The 21,418-nt window shown below is 42.5% G+C and overlaps 1 protein-coding gene and 1 pseudogene across 1 annotated transcript in view; both read left to right on the top strand.

Annotated features, from left to right (window-relative positions):
- CHN2 (chimerin 2) overlaps positions 1 to 21,418 on the top strand; it is a 290,379-nt gene that overhangs the window by 147,168 nt on the left and 121,793 nt on the right. Inside the window, exons 2-3 of the mRNA XM_059396655.1 lie at positions 2,373 to 2,411; positions 11,835 to 11,890. Of these exons, the coding sequence (XP_059252638.1) occupies positions 2,373 to 2,411; positions 11,835 to 11,890 (95 nt within the window). The remainder of the gene's footprint in view (positions 1 to 2,372; positions 2,412 to 11,834; positions 11,891 to 21,418) is intronic.
- Positions 16,726 to 16,858, top strand: LOC132016943 (small nucleolar RNA U3; annotated as a pseudogene).

The raw sequence follows: 21,418 nt of genomic DNA, 5'->3' as shown, positions 1-21,418 counted from the left end.
GAGCCTGCTTCCTCCTCTCTCTCTGCCTGCCTCTCTGCCTACCTGTGATCTCTGTCTGTCAAATAAATAAATAAAATCTTAAAAAAAAAAAAAAAGACCTTCCGGGCACATCATTGGCTCAGTCAGTTAAGCATCCAACTCTTGATTTCGGCTGAGGTCATCATCACAGTTGGTGGGATCGAGTCTCACATCGGCAGGCTCCATACTCAGCCGCGAGTCTGCTCGAGATTCTCTCATTCCCTCTTCTGATGCCCCTACCCCTGCCCTCTCTCTCTCAGAAAAATAAATAAATCTTTTAAAAAATGACAGAAGACCTTAGGAGAGCCAAGAGGAGCATCTGAGCTCCATTTAAAACCTGTGTAAAGAAGACTGCTTCTTCTCTTTGGGAACCTTCCATCAATGTGCCGAGAATTGCACTCTAGATACTGACCATTCTTTTTTTTATTTTTTTTTTTAAGATTTTATTTATTTATTTGACAGAGAGAGCAGTCACAAGTAGGCAGAGAGGCAGGCAGAGAGAGGGGGGGAAGCAGTCTCTCCGCAGAGAGGCCGATGCGGGGCTCGATCCCAGGACCCTGAGATCATGACCTGACCCGAAGGCAGAGGCTTAACCCACTGAGCCACCCAGGTGCCCCGGTACTGACCATTCTTAAACTCGACTTGGGTCTGGGGATTATGCTCGCCAGAACAAATCTCATCCAAAATAATAAGACATTATAGCTTTGTTTAGATGACATCTCAGGTATTTGCATTTCTGTGCAGTCTGGTTTGTGTGTGTGTATCTTTCTCTTTGAAAAATATTTTTGAAAGTGCCATCAACATGTTAACATACAAGACCTGATTTTTCTGGACTTGGCAACTTGATTTATTTTATTTGAATGCTTTCTATAAACAAATACTCCTGTTAATTCATTAAAACTGGTTTATGTCATATATAGGGTGAAATTAGTGGCTTGTTTGGGTTAAAAGCTCACAGTTGGAAGAAACTATTCTACTTTGGCAGAACTATAAGGAATTTCACTTTTATTGGCAAACTAAGTTTGAATAACAACGCAAACCATCATTAACACACTGTATTTGTGTGTGCATGTGTTTGGGTGTTTATGCATTGGTAGGTTCCCGACAATACAGACCTAAGAGTATGGAGTTATTTGAATGAAACTATATTTGGAGGCATTTAGTTACCTCTGTGATCGGTGGACCCCAGAGAGCAAGACATTAATTGTGAAAGAATTTAATTTAAGCTACACAGCTATAATTAAGTAGGATTTGGGGAAGTTCACCACTCTTGTGTTAGTTTTTATACAAACAGCATATTTGTTTCTCGGGAGGGGAAAAATTCTCAAACTATCTCGGCACAAGAGATCAGAGAAGATCTAGTCCTTGGCACAAAAGTGATATGTGACAGTAGCATCAGGACACGGGGCAGGTGGGAGGATAGCTGTCTGATGCTTTGGGGGTGCAGGGTGATGAAAACAGTTCCCTCATATAAAGGTGCTGAATTAGAGAACTCTTATGGTTCCCCCAGCTCAGCATTCTGTGATATCCAGAGGGAAAGGATTCTCCCCTCTGGCTGTACAAACTACAGTACGTTTTACCAAGGCCTTATGCTACAAGCTCAGGACAGCTCTAATAACTACGTCGGAATTATAAATTCAGCTGTTAGCACTGGGATTGTTGAATCGACCGAACAAGCAGATTTTCTCCCATTGTCTGTTTTCTAGATTGATGAATAACAATTTCGTCCTCTCCATTTTGTTCTCACTCTTTCACTCTGACACTTCTGATTGCTGAGAGGTGTTCTAGAAATTTCCTAAGTCACACACTGGAGTAAATTCAAGGAGATAATGCGATTCCAAATGAATCATTGGTGTCTCTGCTGTCAGACCCAGTCATTGTAGGAGTTCAGTTGGTGGAGTTGCACAACTTCCCAGATTTAATATTACATACTTGCCACTTTACGTCTTGCCCTCAAGTCTTAATAAATGGGCTAAAGGTCTGATGGGAAACTGTGAGATAAATTATATGTTTATTATGCCAAGTTAAGTAAATACCATTTGAAAGGATTACTGGAGGGTACAATCAAGTTAATTGCTTTAAAAATCTTTTTTGATTTACTGGGCTCTATGAAAATGGTTAAGCAATTGATTTCTGTCATGGTAAGTGATCTGAAGAGAGTGGTGTTGGGTCTGCGAGGGTTGCCATGCGTATTTCCTCCCTCCTGGCTGGAACTGTCCCATAAATGAGCAGAGAGGGCCCCCTGGGACCAGAACGCAAGTACTGCTGACAGACTGTTGTTCCTCCAAAGAACACACATGTTGACAGTTTGACGTTCAGGCTGACAGACTGATTTCTTTTCTTTTTTATTCTAGATGCTGAAGAATACCAGCCTCCAATATGGAAATCATACTGTGAGTATTTGAAATGAGACTCTCCTCAGAGGTCTTCTGTCGGCCTGCCTTTTGAACAACTCTTGCCGTTGATTTAATGCACTCAAGCAATCCCACATCAAGGCACTGCAAACCCAAATCTTTCTTTTTTGACTAAGAAGAGATTTGAGACAGAGCGGACCACACAGCCTTTTCCCCTGGCCGGGACCCCCAAGAGCAGGCTGCCTGTGACCCACTTCAGGAATGCTTAGAAAATAAGAGACATTCTGACTCCTCGCCTCTTGGTTTGCAGTTGGTCTTTTCTTTTTTGCAGAGCTGGTCAGCAAGGGTGAATGTGTGACCTCCAGTGAATTACATTCTTAGCTGATCATCCTATAGCTGTAATATCATATGCATTGGCCACAGAAAATATTAATAGATAGCAAAGACTAACATATGGTCATTACGGGTGGCACCTTAGATACAGATCCTAACTGGTCATCAGTCAGCAATTCAGCTCACTTCATGAAGGCAGGCAGTTGTCATCACGTCACGCTCATTTTCTCTTTCCTTACTATCATTTGCCTAAGTCATTCTCTAAGAGCAAGAGAGGGAAGGAGTGGGGTAGGTGGGAAACCCGCTGTGCTGACAGCCAGGGGACACGTGTTCTTGTTCAGGCTCTGGGTCTGGACAGCAATCATAAGAGTAATTAGTACCATCGTTATCGATGTTACCATTGTTTCTCCCACCCGTGAGACCTGCCCCGTGCCAGCCGCTGTGCCAGCTGTGTGTCTGAGCTCTCAAATTCTCACCGCAGCCCTAAGCGACGGTGGCCACATACAAGGAAACCACAGCTCAGGGAGGTTCAGTAACTTGACATATGGTCTGCATCTCTGAGTGCATTGGACTGGCATGCAGAGTGGAACCCAGAAGCAAGCCTGACCCACAGCCTGCAAGTTTTCAAGACGTTTTTCCTTCCACTTAAATTTTTTAAAAGATTTATTTATTTATTTGAGAGAGAGAGAGAGAGAGAGAGCATGCACACCAGTGCAAATGGGGGGAGGGGGCGGTAGAGGGACAGAATCCCCAGGTGGACTTCCAACGGAGCATAGAGCCCTACATGGGGCTCAGTCCCAGGAACTGTGAGGTCATGACCTGAGCTGAAAGCAAGAGTTGAATGCTTAACCGACTGAGCCACCCATTTGGCCCTCCACTTAAAATTGTATACATAAATATATATATTCACACAGACACGCATATATACCTATACTCGCTCATGTACATATGTGTTACAAAAGCAATACAAAGCTTCATACAAGAGAAACATTACAAAATACACAAAGCTGAGAGTGAAATGTTTCAGGGTTGACCAGCCAGCCCCCATCCTGGATTCCGCATCTCTGTCCTGCTTACCCAGGGCTGACCTCTGTCAGTTTTGGAAGGCATAGCCTTCCAAGTGTTCAAAAGACACATGCGTTATACGAAGGTATTTTTGCAGTTGTGCCCTTTTGAAAAAAAAAAAAAAAGGGTTTATGCAGTACTTGGTGTCCTTCAACTTGCTTATTTCACTTCACAAATACTTTGCTTTTATCTTCCCACGTCAGCATATATAGAAGAACCTCATTCTTATTACATGAGTCTGTTCTTCCATCTGTGAAATAAAGGGGTTGTGCTGGGTCTCTGAGGGCCCTTCCAATCTAATGTTCTGCATTCTGATCTTCCATTTTAAAAGGCAGCGCTAATGACTTAGTAATTGGATGTTTTTGTTTGTTTGTTTCCTAATGGAGTGTGAAGAGCTCTGACAGTAAATCAACAAAATATCCATAGTGAGAGGCTTGGGTGTTCTATGACTCACTGTGCTTTGCACACCACTTTGCACACAGCCTTGCGTACATTAAATAGCCAATAAATATTTGTTGAGTGAGTGCCACCGCAGAGAGCTCTACTGAAGCAAAAAGATGGCATTGGCTCAGATTCATTTTGCCTTTCGCTAAGAGGCCTTGGGCCACCCAATATATCTCTTAAAAGGGCTTCTGTGTCCTGAGGAAGGTAGGAAACAAATGGCTAATTACATGTTTACAATGTCAATTTCACGCTTGTGTATTGGTTTTAAGTTTGATTTGGGGGTCTCACCAAGTTGTGTGTGTGTGTGCGTGTGTTTAATTTGCTCTAAAATCATAAAACTTCAGACACAGAAGGGATAGTTAATGCTATTTAATACAAACTGATTAGCATTTATGAAATTACTCTTTATTACATCTGACTAAGTGTCATCCTGACTGTATTTGAGGACCTCTGGTGATGCCTAATTCCAAAACTGAAGGGAGTATGCCACCAGATGTTCCATTCATGGCATCAAAACCACATTGCCTAAAGGCATTCAGAGCATCTGAGAAAGAACTCTCTTTTGGCTGTCCTGCACCACTAAATTATTTGAGTTTCAGTGCTGGGCCACCTAAAAATTCACCTGACCATATTATTCCCAAGATCATGCTACTCTCTTATTCCCAAGATGGTCATCCTTTCATTTGGTCTTTAGAGAAGTATTAGGAGTAAAAAATGACTAACTTGTGATCCATACTTTCCTCCAGTTTATAGTTTTGTAAGGGAGACAGATATAAACCAGTTAATTTAAAATTCAAATGGCTTTTTAGTAATAATATAGCATTCATCCACCTCCTGGGATTAGAGAAGTCTTTATAGAAGAGGTTTAAATTTGTATAGGGTCTTGGAGGATTAATATGAGAAGGAATCTTAGGGTCTTGCCAAGCTTCATGAGATACTTTTTAAAATCCAAATATACTAAAACTAGGATTTTCCTGAACTGAACATCCAAAAAATTTCAGAGTATGAAATTTGCTTTATTTGAAATAACTGGTTGTTAAATCCATTTTGAACCTCAGGACTCAGCAAGCTCTTGTCTTTGAAATGTTCACAAGCCATCCTTTGAAAGACAATTTTAGATATTGATGTCAAGCTCATTAACATATCATTTATGGAAGCCACATTTTTCCATCACATGCTTTTTTTTTTTTTTTCAAACTTTAGTGATTATTTGGTACTTTGAAATCTCTCATATATTTGCTGGAGGCAGTACATTTTTACCATATTATAGGACTTGATTCTGAGAATTATGATTTTGAATTTTTATAGAAGGGTCTAGGTATGTCTTATCTTTTATTGCCTGTTATTGGACATAACTTTGACTTATTTGATATCAGATTCTAGTTGTGAGGCATGAATCCCAATTATGATTATTCCTAAAAGAAAATTAGTCTGCTTGATGATAATCTACTTTAAATAGTGGTTTTCTCAGGTTTAATGTTAATTACAATGCTCTTGATTACCAGTATCGACAGTTTACTTTCCTGATCGTTTAAGCAAAGTGTTAGAACTGAGTCTCAGGGCTGACTGATCTTATCCCTTGCTAATTCCAACATTGTGGTCCAAGGGTTGTGATATGATGCCGCCCTCAACCAATCAGGATCCAACCCTATATAAGATATGGAACTGGAAAATTTTGAGAACTGTTGGAATGGGGAAGATGGAAATGGACATTGGGGAGGCAACTACAAATGTCTGGCTTAGAAATGTAGAGGAAGGGATGCCTGGGTGGCTCAGCTGATTGGACGACTGCCTTCGGCTTAGGTCATGATCCCTGAGTCCTGGATTGAGTCTCGTGTTGGGTTCCCGGCTTCACAGGGAGTCTGCTTCTCCCTCTGACCTTCTCCTCACTCATGCTCTCTCTCAAATAAATAAATAAAATCTTAAAAACATATATAGAGGAATAGGAACCTTAAAATCAGCTCTCTTCCTATTTTATTTAAGGTAGACTGTTCATTCATTCATTCACCACTCATTCAGCAAATACATACTAAGTTTTTGCCAGGCCAAACACTGTGTTTAGAGTCGTGAGGCCAAAGAGATGGATAAGTCCGGGTTTTGACTCCGAGCGCCACGACGGCACATGAGGTTCTTCAACTCCCTGAATTCTCTGCTCCCCTCCCTTTCTTAGAGCCGAATGCTGTCACTCACTGGGCTATTTCCAAAAGAATAATCTTGCCCCCAAATATCATATATCTGCAGCTAGTACTTAATATTCAAGACTAAACCCCCAAACATTGATGAAGTCACCGAAAAAGTTTTGGTTTCAATATTGTAAAAGAAAAGCTATCTTCAAGTTCACTTAAATAAATAAATAAATAAATAAAGCCATATTCGAAACTTTAAACCAGAATTGTATGAACTGTATGCCCTAAGCAGAGAAGTTCACAAGTCAGCCACCCTCGGTATACTCTGCAAGCTTTTCTTTTCTAAGAGGCCAAGTGCCAATTAAACAGAGATGCTGGGGCCCTTCCAGGAGACCTTCCCAGACAGTAGGTCAAGCAGTCACAACTTGTGCCTGTTTTTCTAGAAAGGAGTTCAGAACCTCAAAACCCTTCTCCACTGACCCCCTGAATCAGAATCATTGGGGGGAATATTTATAATAACAAATCCTTAGCCCCACCCCCCAAGATTTCTGAATCAGAAAAATGGGGGGGGGGGATCTCCAATTTATCACATGCTATAGGTGTTTCTTCCGCACACTTACACCTGAAACCCACCATCTTGAGGCTACATGGCCTCACACTTCGGTTTTTCACAGTGCCATTAGACAAGAGGAGACTCAGTCCCCGTTAAGACTGGACACTCTGTTAGTGAGAAGGTGGGAGGTGGGGTTCAGGGGAGAAGACCTCCAAAACACTTACTAATTCTCACTCACACCCAAGAGCTTTTCCCATGAAGACTGGAAAGACATGGGCGGTGAACTGGGGGTACTGGCTCAGTGTCACAGTCCAATGGCTGGCTTGGGCTCTAGGGTGTGCATGCCCCTCTTTAGAAAGAAGTGGCTGAAGAGGCCATTCCTGAAGGGTCTTTCAGGAACTGTGGGTGTGGACTGAGCTCCCGCATCACCCAGGCAACGAGCTTTCACTTGGCATCCACAGGAAGAGGGGCTGATTATTGTCAGAGGAGAGTGCACCCAGTTTTCTTCTTGAAAACAAAATAAAACCTTCTTTCCATGAGCCCTGGGCTTCTCAGTGTGCTTCAGGTTGCTTGGGGAGCAAGAGCTCCTCTACCTCCACATTCCCCAGTGACCATACCCTCTGCCCAACAGCTCATTCCAGTGCTAAGAATTAATCGTGTGCTCTAGAGCAACCAGGGCTGGGGAGTGCCTGGAACACATTTGGAACATTGCTACAGCAGCAAATTCCATCCTATCACCTCTTAGCCCACAGAACCCCCCAAGAAGTGACATAGAATATTGCATTTTGCTTGTGAAATATGTTTGTTGAACAAAAACAACAACAAAAACTCAAGAAGTGACACTTTCGGATTATGTGACATGTTCCAGTTTGTATTAAATGTGCCTCAGAGGGTTGTTTTTTTTTTTTTTTTTCCCGTGGACAGTGGTTTTGTTATAGCTAACCTGGAAAAGGAGGGACTGAGACTCTCACTCGAAGCTAAGATAGGATTTAGGGCCCATTTTTTTATATGGCTACCATTGCCGTTGGTTGCTGTCTCATTATCTTTATGGAGACACATAATCCAGATGGTCAACAGCTTCTGTGCCTAGTTGCCAAATGCTGTTGCTTAGAGCTGCAGCAAACAGATCGGTTCCTGAGACCTGCTCACTGAGAAATGGCAGTCAGTCAATGATGTGTGCTGCCCACGGACAAGGAAGGAGACCTGGCGTCTCTGGCTCGAGAGGCTTCGAGGGACCCCCTCAAAGTTGCCCCGGATCAGACTGTTTCTGAGGCTAGCGAATGATGGCGTTGCTCTTTACTAAACCTGAGAGAGTCCTCAGAGGATGCAGCAATGGACTTTAGCCTGTCCAGAATGTTCCTTCACCTGGATCCTCTTTGATTGTTTATGGCTTCTCCATCTCTCATGGTTTCAAGATCCTTCCCTCCATTCATCTTTCATTGAGCCCTGTCCTCTCCTCCACAACCAACTCACCTTCTTATCCACGTTGCCACCAGTGTTATCTTAACATCTCCTTGATGTACAACTAAAATACTGTTTTCTCCTGGTTCCCTGCCTCCAAGGTTCCTCCCTTGATCCTTCCTTCAGCGAGGCAAAGCACAATGGCCCCACTTCTGGCTGCTGAGCATTAGAATCTCCATAGAGCTTTATAAAAAAAAAAAATATTGGAGGGCTTTTCATCAGACTGTCCGAGTGAACACTGCCAGCGAGCAGCCCAGTCCCACACAGGACCTCTCAGCTGCCTGAGTGGGAACTCTGGCAAGTCATTTAGGGAACTACTGGAAGGCTGAAAAATATACACCTTGGAATCTGGGAAATCAGGCTTTCAACCTCGATTTCATCATGTTATTTGTATGACCTTGAGCTTCTTCAAAGCTTGGCATCTCCACTACTTTTATTAGTCAGGGCAGAATAATAGTTACCCTGGAAGTTTGTCAGAAAGATTAAATGAGAAGATGTAGATAAGGTGTTTGGCACATAGTAGGTGTCCACAAAATGGCAGCTTCTGTTATTCTGAATAGTCTTATCCTTATTATTATTCTGAAACAGACCAGATCGTGTCATCTCCCTGCTCAAAAAATGTCACCGCCTCCTCCCTGCAGACAGAAGATCATCCATGCTCCTTGGGCATGAGCTGCAGGATTTAGCTTTCTGTGACCTCGTCCTACATCTGCCCATCTTGATGGAACAACCATGCTGGACCCTTACTGATCAATAAACATACCATCCTCTTTCCCTGTTGGGGCTCTGTCTTCACCTGGAACTGCCTTCTCCTCTCTATGTGCAGAAAACCCTCTAATGCTTCAAGAAGAGATCTGTGCTTCTCCCCTTGGGAAGCTATCTGGCCACCTGAATAAAAAGAACCACTTTCTCCTCTCCCCTTCATTAAAACATTTGGTCCATCCTGGTTTTGTTTCTCTACACAAGTCTCTCTCATTGGGTCAGAATGTCCTTGAAGACATGGTTTTTGACCCATGAGTCATTGGATATGGTCCATTTGTTCACCAGATACGGAATCAAGCATCTACCCTGTGCCAAGCACTGTTCTAGGTGCTGAAAGTGCCACAGTGGATCGAACAAAGCCCCTTTGGCCAAGGGAGATGAACACAAAATAAACAAAATATGTTGATAGTGATGAGTACTGTGAAGAAACATAAGACAGTGTCAGGGAAGCCCTGAATAAAGGAAGAGAGGGAGCCACATGGCTCTCTTGGGAAAGAGCAATCCAAGTGGAGGCAATAGCAAGGGCAAAGGCCCTGAGGCACAGAAAAATAAGGAGGGCTCTGGACTCAAAAGGATGCGTGGATGCCTCAGAGCAGATATTTAACTTTCCTGTACTTGTTTCCTCATCTAAAAAATAAGAATGATAATAACACAACATTCTTTTTCCTGCATTCTCCTGAAGATTCAATAAAATATTATTCCTGGCACACAACAGGCACTCGATACACTAGTTCTCTTCTCTTCCCCCTTTCTCTCTATTCATCATAAAAGCCTCCACATAATGCTGACTGTGGTAACTGGTGTGTAGCAGATGTTCAAATATTTGCTGATATGAATTGCAAAGGCACACTTAGCAACAAATGCTTCTGTCTTATAATACGTGTACTTCCTTTGTCACCTCCAAGGGAGGCATTAAAAATGACGTCCAGCCTACCCCCACATATAACTGTTGCTTCACGAGGCATTGGTGATGGGAAGAGAAGAGGGGGGGCAGGATTCTCTGGATGTGGGTTCTGTAATTCACCTTGTCTGGAACACTCTGCAATTTTAGGAGCTGGTTTTTTTGGGTCTCATGACAGTCCTTAATAGCAACACTAAGGAAAAGCAGTTAATAGGTGTTGGGACTGATTCAAGAGGTTGAAAAGGTTCCATGCAGCCTCTCTCCTGATTTAAGGAGAGCATGGGCACTATTGGGATGGTTGGTGGGACACCCACAATTGTTTCTCTTTCTTTGGCCAATTCTTCCTCGTGTTTCCTCTTTGACAAGAAGCCTTCTCTGTCTCTACCTGCCATACGTGGGTACAATTATTCTAAAGTGGCACAGGCATCGTCATTAGTGTGGGCAACCCAACTTAGAAATGTGGCGCATTAAAACATCTACAAGAGGATTAGATGGTTTCTCCTCTGTGTGGAAGCTGGGCAGTTTACACTTAATTAGGTAAGAAAATAACCATGTTGAGCTAAGGCATTGAGAAGCTATACTTACGAAATACATCCCATCATTTCCAGCCCTGTTTCTACATGACCATATGTATTTTACTTCATTATTTTTTATTTTTAGACCTAAAATGAATCAGAAATTTTTGCTTATGTTACTATCTTTACTAGAAATATTTTATATGATTGAATTTTAACTTTTCACAGATTTATGCCATCTTAAGTGAATTCTTCTTTCTTCAAGATGGTAAAGATAACATCAGCTTGGTTTTCAAAGAGGTAGAACTCACAGGTACCAGCATAGGTTGGCTTACCTCTAAGAGAAATAACCAGACTAGCTGAGCAGTAGAAAATCACTCGTTGGAGTCCCAAAAAGCACACATAATAGGCCAATAAATTTTATTTTTATATACAATTACCTCCATGTCCAGGCCTGAAAGTCTGTCTTTAAAGCAGGTTAAAAGGGGCTCCTGGGTGGCTCAGTTGGTTGGGCATTCCTGGGATGGAGCCCTGCATTGGGCTCCCTGCTCAGTGGGAAGCCTGCTTATCCCTCTCTCTCTGCTGCTACCCCTGCTTGTGCGCTCGCTCTCTCTGTCTCTCTCTTTCTCTGTGTCAAACAAATAAAATCTTTAAAAAAAATTTTTTTAAAAAGCAGGATATAAGAGAGTTAAGATATTAAGGGGCCCAAGAAAGAGGAATGCCAGTGGGTGGGATCCAGTCACAGAGATGAGAATGCATGGTGATAGGCACCAAAAAATGGAACTCATGAAAAGAGCAAGGGCTTGGGGTTTCCCTCACTCACACAATCAGCGGTGTCTTGGTACATAACTGTAACATTTCAGAAAATGGCACCCCTCTGCTAACACCAGTCTTTCCTGATTTATCAGGAGACATGAGCATTTCAATTCAGGAATCCTCTTTAATGGTCTTACTGCTTTGGTCCTGGCAGGTAGAATTCCAAAATAGTCCAAAGAATTTTAATCCTACCTTCCAAGAAAGCCATAAAATGAACAATGCCAGTAACAATTATGAAACTAAATTGGCCTTGGAAAAGAATAAAAAAATCAATTTTGCCAGTTTACATGCATGGTAACTAATTTCCATATAAATGAGCTGACTTTATTCAGTCTAAAGCTGTGCCTGTATCCTCTTTGTTTTTTTTTATTTGGAATTTTTGCTGTTCTTCAGAGGCACTTAGGTGGGACTATTTGAAGACATCTTGGTATGTGTGGTAGTTTTCTAATCATAATTATCTTTTTCTTTCTTTCTTTCTTTTGGCAGTATATCAGTTACAGCAAGAGGCCCCTCGTCCCAAGAGGATCATTTGTGCTGGGGAGGTCAGTACTCAGCTATTTCTGACACACCTTGTTAAATATGATGAATTTTCAGTGCTGTGTTGGTATCGGAGGGCTTTTGGGTTTCCTGGGAGTTGGTTTGCATTAACGTTTGTTCGTGTGTCACCAGATTTAATGCTTGAATCATCTATACTTTGGAATGACTTTTAAAAATATTCACCAACTCACTTCAAATCAGAGGTCTCATGTTTTTAAACATTGCAGAGGCAATTAAGCCTCCTTCTCTAACACCCCCCACCCCCCGCACACACACACGTATTTTGGTTGTTTTCCTTGTTTCTGCTGTTTTGATTCTGTCATCATTTTTTTCTTATGGAATGCTTCCAACAGAGAGAACACAGAATAATAAATATCTGGGTACTCTCAACACTTATATTTAACACACCTTTATGCCCTTTCACATTTACTTGACATTAAAAAAAAAATCCCTATGAGAAAAGTGACTGTTTATTAATTCTTGGAGATGAACTTAAAAATATATTGACTCATAAAAATGCTTACCAGCCCAGAGAACTTTCCCCAGTAGTCCCTCATTAATCAGTTCTCTTATCATCTGGGATGCTGGCAAGATTGAAAGACAGGACTAAGGCTCTATTTTCTATTTTTATGCCCATCAGTTTCTGTAATAGTCAAACTAACATCCTTCAAACAAAGGTCCTTGGGTCCTTGCTTATTTTTTATATTTTGACTTAGATTAAATATAGAGTAGCAGATGCCTTTTAAAGTGTCACATCTGCTTTACCAGGAGGAAAAGGCTCCAACTGCAACCCTCTTGAGATTCAGCCTTGAACATCAGTACTTTCTGGCTACCAGACTTGACGGGAATCTGGTTTTGAACCTGCCTCCTCAAAGATACACACATGCCCACACCCAGAGACAACTTATCACTGTGTAATAAATGTTTCTATAGAAAAGTTTACTTCTGTTGAAAGTCACTGAAATTCATCAAGTAATCTGAATATTGACACAGAGTAGACATTCCTATCCCAAAAATATTGCTTGAGAAAAGAAACCATCTGATCCCTAAGGAAAAATCCAGGATGAGGTCCACTCCTTATCTGGTAGTTTTATCTTGTTCTGCCACCAACCCTGATGACTTTTGTCCTTTGGTTATTCAGTAATATCTAAATAAGGAAAGAATAGGATAAAGACAAAATGTTTAATAAGATGTTTGGAATAGAGTAAGGGGATATGTAAGAAATAAATTGTTAAAAATTATTTTAGGGGCGCCTGGGTGGTTCAGTGGGTTAAGCCTCTGCCTTCAGTTAAGGTCATAATCTCGGGGTCCTGGGATAGAGCCCTGCATCTGGATCTCTGCTCAGCAGGGAGCCTGCTCCCCCACCACCCTTGCCGATTTGTGATCTCTTTCTGTCAAATAAATAAATAAAATCTTTTTTAAAAATTCTTTCAATCCTGGGGCATCTGTATAGCTCAGTCAGTTAAGCATCCAACTCTGTTTCAGCTCAGGTCATGATCTCAGGGTTGTGAGACTGAGCCCTGCATGGTGGTCCACACTCAGTATGGAGTCCACTTGAGAGTCTCTCCCTCTGCCTGCCCCCCCACCCCCACTGCCCTGTACACGCTCATGCTCTCACTCCCTTAAGTAAATCTTTAAACAAAAAATTCTTTTAATACTATTTTACATCTAGTATTTCTCCAAGAGAAAAAATAAAGCCCATGCAGGAAGTTAAGGGAATTCAAATGTCTCTGGGAAAAGAATGTTTGTAAAACTAGAACATCACTAAGGACTTTTCCTAGGGCCATTAATAAAAAGTTTCCAGGCAAAGTTGGGTACCAGAATTTAAAACGTAGGGGGACAGTAAATAGCCATTTGTTCATTTATTCAACAAGTATATATGGAAAGCCTACTGTGTTTTGACTTTGGTCTAGGTGTTAGGAATACAGCAAAGAATGAGGCAATTGATACTTTTGAGTGTCACCTTAAAAGAGAACAAAATCGTGATGTATGTAATTAAAGATAGAGCTACTATTTTAGCTCTGCGTGTGCACACCTGTGTACGTGTCTGTACATGTAAGAGAGAGGGTGCACTTCTTTACTTCTCAAAATCTTTGGCACCGTGTCGCTTGTCCTCTAAGCCAGACAGAATGTTGGCAGTGGAGATGGGTAGATGTAGGTTGGCTTCACAGAAGCACTTCATAGGGTTCAGCTGAAACTCCTCAGACATCCAGGGGGATCTGAAGGGACCACAGATCTCTTTACTGTTGCCCTTGCATCGGAAGGCAATGCCACAGACATCTTAGCAAAGCAGAGCCACGTGCCACAAGCCATCCCCATCTAGTAGAACTAAAGAACATAGTGCATGTGTAGCTTTGTCTCCCTCTTGTCTGTCTTTGTAACCAACTTTTCACCTTTGTTGGTTTGATTCATGGGTAGGGATCCGGTTGATGCTGGACTCCTACGTTAGTGGCCTCTAAAAATTCCACATCCCATTTCTACTAGGAAACCTCACACGAAATGGATATTCACCAGCTCCATTGCCTCTGCAGGCGGCATGGGGCCCAGCCAGCCAGGCAGGTGTCAGGCGATAAAGGGCCTCGTGTGTTGGCGGAACAGGTGCCCTGGGTGCCAGCAGGAGCAGGTTCAGCTCCCTTCATCTTCCAGTGCCGTGTTCACTGGGAGGAATTCCTGCCTGCGTGGCTTGGCCTCCCTGGACTTGGCCTCCTTCAAGGGAAGGCACAGCCTCCTCTTGGATGCCTCGAAACCGCTGCTTCTGCTACAGGCCTTGTTTGAGCAGATGTCTCTGCTTTGTACCACACCTGCCTGCTCGGGGGGTGTGCCTAATGAAGTTAGGAAGCCCTCAGTTGGCATATGTGGCCAGAGAGACTGAAGCTCTATCAACGCATTACATAATGCCGTACGGGCTATTTCTTTTTAACCACGAGTAAATGCTTTTTTTGGTGTTTGTTGTCTTACCCCTTAGCCAGCTTTTAAGTGTCCACGCTTTCCTTCTATCCACATCCCCGGTACCCTCCTTCTTAGTCTGCAGCCTCTCTGCTCCCAGCCGTCCTGTCGCCGGCCAGCCTGCATAGCTGTGTCACTCACATACCCCATCTCTTTTGTTTCTCTGATGACTGATAACCTCCCAGGCTAGGGGCCCCTCTCAGGTTAGGGTCTTCCCACTGAATGTGATAAGGACCCACAGGAGGACACCAGGTGAGTGCTGTTACAGAGATATGGAACACTGTTGCTCAAAGGGAAGGACACAGGCCAGCATGGCTTGAACGTTGGCTAGCTATCAACAGATACCAACCACCTAATAGACTTTGCTGGGGAATTAGGTGGCTTGAGGGGACAGCCTGATTCAGCAGGCAAAATTCAATGAGCTTTGTCAACCCAGGCAGGGGAGCCCAGCTACAGGGTCAGCTGGACCAGTTCTGAACTCGCGCTCTCCCACTTTCTAACTTACCTATCTTAAAGCCAAGCACTCACTTTCTCAGGGAGGTGAAGGTCTCCTCTACTCCAAGGGCCGGTATCTACTTGACAGAGTGCTGTAAATGACATATATGTGTCAAGTGTGTAGAAGAGTGCTTGGCACATAATAGGTACTCAGAGTTCATGATTCAAGGCAGATTCAGAAACCTGTGAAGGGGAGGCCCTGAGATGCTCATCAGGATGGACTCAGAACAATGATGGTGTTCTCTGAATGTGAGAGCCAAAAAGGATCAACAACAAAGCAAGATGCCTGGGTCAGGAATTAAATCTCCAGGAGAAAAGATGTTGAGGATGAGGAACAGAGGGTACAAGCAGTTGAACAACAGCCCTGGTGCCAATCAAGCCAGGCATGGTCAGTTCGTGAAATAACAGTTCATTGCTTTCTTGAGATTCATCTCTGTAAATTAATATTTATCGAGCAGCCACAGCACCTGGCGCTCTGCTAGCATTTCCTGAGCACTCCTTGCCAAGAAATTCAAAACATCTTCCAGTAGCAAAATTCTCTCTTGCCCGTCTCACAATTCTCAGTCAGTCATTTCATAAGCAATTCATTAATTACCGAATCTGTGCCTGGGTAGTCTGGCAGGACCTGTGACTGTTGACCCCCAAATGTGTACCTCTAGCTAAACCCTCTCCCTGGACCCGACATCTTGCTCCATCTGCCTACTTGACCTCTTCAAGTGAACATCCCACACCACCTGTAACCTAACATTCAAAATAGAACTGGACCCCCCACTCCATTAATTGGCACCTAACTTCAGGGACCTGGACCCCTCCCTTCCTGCCCTCACCCTTTTCTCTAGTGATTGTCAGATTTACCTCCAACTGTGTCTTGCACTTGCACTTGCCTACTTCCTCCTTCTCCACGACAGCCATGTGGTTTGGGTTCTGCTCATTTCTTGCTTGGATTGTTGCTAGTCAACTGCCTCCTGCCTCATCTCCCCATTTCCACCACTGGCACTCTCCCTGCAGCCCACATCCGCGCACGTGCGCATGCACACAACACACACACACACACACACACACACCATTCACCAAACAGGAGCCAACATTATTAAATATAAATCTAACAGCTTCAACAGCTTCCTGTCACTCTTAGAATAAAAGCAAAACTTCTTGCTCTGCCAGTGAGCCATGATGGGGGCTCCTTTGTCTGTCACTTCCCTGTCTGTACCGTTCTTCTCAGAGCACAGCCCCACCAGCCTCTGCTCCCATTCATCAAACAAACCACAGCGTTGCTCTTGTAGAATCTTCAGATCTGCTCTTTCCCTGGAATTCTCCAGTGTTTTCTGCATGTCCAGGTTTCAGACCAAAGGACACCTAATAACAAAGCCTTCCCCGAACCCCATAAAAATTAGCATCTCCACGGTGAGCAGTGCTCTCTTCTGAGCGTGAAGCTGACTTGAGGGCTTCTTTCCACAACTGCCCATTGCCATCGAATGATTGCTTTTCTCCTCCTCTGGGGGAGTAAGAGGAGGAGGACACAGTCTGAATGGTAGAAAATAAACAAACAAACTGGGGCACCTGGGTGGCTCAGTGGGTTAAGCCTCTGCCTTCAGCTCAGGTCATGATCTCGGGATCCTGGGATCGAGCCCAACATCAGGCTCTCTGCTCAGCAGGGAGCCTGCTTCCCTCTCTCTGTCTGCCTGCCTCTCTGCCTACTTGTGATCTCTCTCTGTCAAATAAATAAATAAAATCTTTAAAAAAATACAAACAAACAAACAAACAAGCAAATAAATAAATAATATCTTCCAACCATCAGCTCTTTGTCATGTCATCCTGTTTATTTTGTTTGTAGTACCTAATACACTACCTAATATAATTTCTCCCACATTTAGTTGTTTGCTTGTCACCTATACATCTCCCTCCAGGGGAATACAAGTTCCAGAAACTTCACCAGTCATAACTGCATGGCCTTCCCTAGCATTGAACCTAGTGCCAAGCAGCAGTGGGCAATCAGTAAATATATGGTAAAATTATTTTTAAAAAATAGAGACTGCTAACATAAGGAACTTAGAATTCTCAAACTATTGCTAATAGCATATCAGATTTACCCAATGCTGTTATTAGGGTAGTGACTTAGACTTTTGGCAGTGGTTAAGGTTCTTACTTAAATACAGACTAATATTTTTTTTCCTGGAATATTCTAAATTTCTTTTGGCCTTTGCAAAAGGCCAGAATGTCAAGATTTACTTGCATGACTAATTTAAAGTCGAGTTCCACTAGAATTACCTAAAGAATACACAATAAGTAGAAATTCTTTTGTGACTAAATGATTTGGTGTCATTTGTCTTTTTTGAAATTGCTGGAGTGAATTTCGATATAAAAAGCAATTTCAAAAATGGGAAATAAAACTACATACAATTATTTCAAATTGTTCTCCCTTTTATGCAACTTCACTTCCTCTCTCTCACCATAGAACAATATATTTTGGAAGTTTTGGTTTTTTGAAATGTGAAAGTGAATTGTAGAACTGAGGTTTCCAGCATTCACCAAAACCAGCTTTTTGTTCTTGATCGTCAGAAATTAAGCCAAGTATAGAGGACGGTGGCCTATCGTAAATTGCAGTAACACCTTATTTTGGCTTCTAGTGAATTGTATTCACTTTTTAAATATCACTTTAAATGCCCCATTTTCTCTCTCTCTTTTTTTTTAAGGTATCCTTAAATATCTGTCCATTTCACTTTCTTCTTCCTTTACTTATAAAAACTATTCTTTTAAGCCTACAAAAAGATTTCACTTTATGATTACACTTTTAAAATTTTGATTCACCATCCCTAGGTTTCGCAGTCTTGCAGTCTTGTAGCTTGAGGCATTTATCTTGTCTAGGCATATCTGGAAGATCTTAACAAGCCACATTGATTAACCATGTCAGTCTCAACTAACTCAGTACATTTCAAATCAGATTTCAAGTGAACTCAGAGGGGATTTTCTACTATTCTTCAATCCCCCCTCCTTTTCTTATTTTATTCATTGATAATAAATGTTTTTAAACCTATGTATATTTGGGGGAACAAGAAAACTACTGATTCAAGACATTTGGACAAGGTATGTCTCTAAAGTAGTGAGATTGATCTTGTAAGCCACAAACAAAAATCAATCCCATTACTTTTTAATTGGCTTTATGTGTAGTAATCAGAAGGCTATTTCTTCCTTGGTAAGAAATATTTCTGTTTTTTTATCCTAGAATTTCTCCACCGATCTCCTTCTCCCCTGCCCCTTCACACTGACACAACCTAGAATAAAGGGCTTTTTCCATCATATTTCTCTTAGGCTTTCAGCTCACTCTATAATGCAGTCAGGCTTTTTTCTCAATGTGATTTCATGTGAGCTTGACTTGCTTTGGTTGTAGGCCTACCATAGTCAAGGGGGAGAATCTTCTAATAAAACTCATGTTAGAAAAAAATTTTAGACAGGTGAATTTTAATTTTTTCCAAATACAAAACCAAGAGCTTTATGCTTCTTTAAACAAAAAAAAATCTTATTGACAAGTACTGCCCAAATACTTAGCCCTCCAAAAAAGAAGTCACTCTCTTTAGAGTACTTTGAACTTCTTCTAATGTAATGTAGACCCTGCAGGTTTGCCCTTATAAATATTTAGTTATTTCCAAGTGATACCGTGAACAAAGGATAAGGGGTTCCTGAGGACAAGCTGTTACAGAATTCAGAGACTCAGGAGCTCCGAGCCAAGGGGACAGGTGGGCTGAACTGGAGAGAGCCACCAAAGAACAGTATATACGCTGAAGCATAAATTGAGGCAAAAGTGGAAGGTTTCTTCTTAAAACCGAGTAAGGAAAATGAATGGGGAGATTAAATAGTGATAATAAGTAAAATTTCTTGAGAAGCTGCCTTGATCCTTCTGGGTGATTTTTATTTCTGAAAATCAAACTCAAAAATGTGTATGCCTTTACAGAATTACTTGAGGTGAAATACTACATGTGTTGTTCGTTGCTTTAGGAAGAAAAGAACAACCAAGAGCATCGGGGATTACACCACATGTTCTCTTACACTTACCTAGCACAGTGCTAGGCAAACATTGTGACTTACCTGACCTGTGACAGCCATAACCCAAGATTCATCATTCCCCCGTGAAGGGGGGTGGGGTGGGGCGGTCCTGACTCTGGGGCACAGTGGTTATGAGGTGCTGGCTTTTGTGGGGCCAACCTTACACTTCCAAACAGGAAGCAAATGGCTCACTTCCGCAGCGTTTGCTATCGAGAGCAGCCTGCTGTTTGCCTGCTCTGCGACTCAGAGGTTAGGTCCAGCAAAATTTCAACAGTGGCCAGGCTTCTCTGGGAAGGGGAGCTAGGTACAAAGCTCTGGGTGCCCTAGTGAGGTTTTAAAGACATGTTTCACATTTACTCACCTGGTTAAACATTAAGTGAGATATTATGCTGATAAAGGTTAAACCACACTTCGCCCGGGTCAAGCCTCGTCTCCTCGGGTAGTACAGCCTGGCTAACCAAGCAGTGAGACCTTTGAAACAGATTTGTAGACTTGACTCTACTTCCCATCAGAAAAGTGTGGATGGTATCATTTCCAACCATGCCACTTTTAATGGGACTACCCTAAAGGATACTGCCGAATTATTTGCTTATTGTCAGGCTTTTCATAGGAATGAGAATTAACACCCTTGGAGGGTTTGCTGTGCCCTGCGTTCTGGGCTGGAGTTTTACACATGTCATCCTTCATGGGAATTCCAAGAGGAGATGAGACAGTAGCACAAGAGGGGCGGAGTCTGAGTCAAACTCAGACCAAACCTCCGACTGGCCTTCTAACCCAGTGCTTCTCAGCTGTGGTCTCAGGGCTAGCAGCAACAGCATCATTTGGGAACTTGTCAGAAATGCAGATTCTGCATGCCTGGGTGGCTCAGTTGGTTGAGCGTCTGTCTTAAGCTCAGGTCATGATCCCAGAGTCCTGGGATGGAGTCCTGAGTCAGGCTCCTTGCTCAGCAGGGAGTCTGCTTCTCCCTCTTACCCTCCCACCTGCTTGTGATCTCTCTCTCTCTCAAATAAATAAATAAAATCTTTTAAAAAAAAGAAAAAGAAAAAGAAAGAAAGAAAGAAAGAGAGAGATGCAGATTCCCTCGCTTATCCCAGACCTTCTGAATTGCAAACTCAAAGATGGGGCCCAGAAATCTCTGTTTTTAGCAAGTCCTGGAGTTCATCCTCACGCCCAGTCAGGTGTGAGGACCCTCTGTTTTCTATGTCCTGCTCCCTTCCCTGTGCTCTAGGATGGAAGAATCAGGATGCTTTGTGCCCTGATGATGCTTCCTGTTTGCCTAGCACTGTGCTAGACTCTTTGCGGACTTCAAAGGAGATGCCAAGTCACCCCATAGCCTTCTTTTGTTGTCTAGATGTACTTCCTCCTGAATGTTATTTTCCACCCTTTAAAAATATTTTGCTTTTGCCTTTCTTTGCTATGTCTAGCTTTCCCATACCCGGGAATGTTGCAGAGGCCAAATATGAATCCTTGTACGAGTATGGTCAGTGCTTAATTTAGCCTGGTTTCCTACACCCACCCACCCACCCACCCACCCCCAGTTGGCTATATTTCTTAGTGTTGTGTTATGTTGTGTTGTGTTACAATTAAAAATAGTTAAATTCCATTCTAATATGATTCATAACTCATGTTTGTTCATATGCCATACATATTATTATGAGCTCTAGCTCTTTTTAGATGTTTACCTTATCTTGTGACTATGCACAAATCCTTGATAGTTTACTCTTCCTTTTAATGGACATTTGCATTACTGAACATACCAAATCCATTATCATTATGTCAGGAATACTTTGAATTATAGTTCTGTATACCAAGGCAATAGTCTCTTTCCTCAGTAGATTCTCTGTGTGCTTCATGATCATTTCTCAATTCAGGATTGTAGGTGGCTAGTTTTCTAATAAAGGTCAGTCCAGGGCTGGTACTCTCCGGGCCCGACCTCCTTGCTTTAATCTACTACTCCCCTCGTCTTCTCCAGGCTGACACTGAGCCATTGGTAATCCATCACCTTTGGCTGTGTCCTTTAACAAATCACAGCGTCATTTGACATTAGCTCT

Source organism: Mustela nigripes, chromosome 4 (genome assembly GCF_022355385.1).
Source record: "Mustela nigripes isolate SB6536 chromosome 4, MUSNIG.SB6536, whole genome shotgun sequence".
Taxonomy (NCBI): domain Eukaryota; kingdom Metazoa; phylum Chordata; class Mammalia; order Carnivora; family Mustelidae; genus Mustela; species Mustela nigripes.
This window is presented reverse-complemented; position numbering and strand designations above follow the sequence as displayed.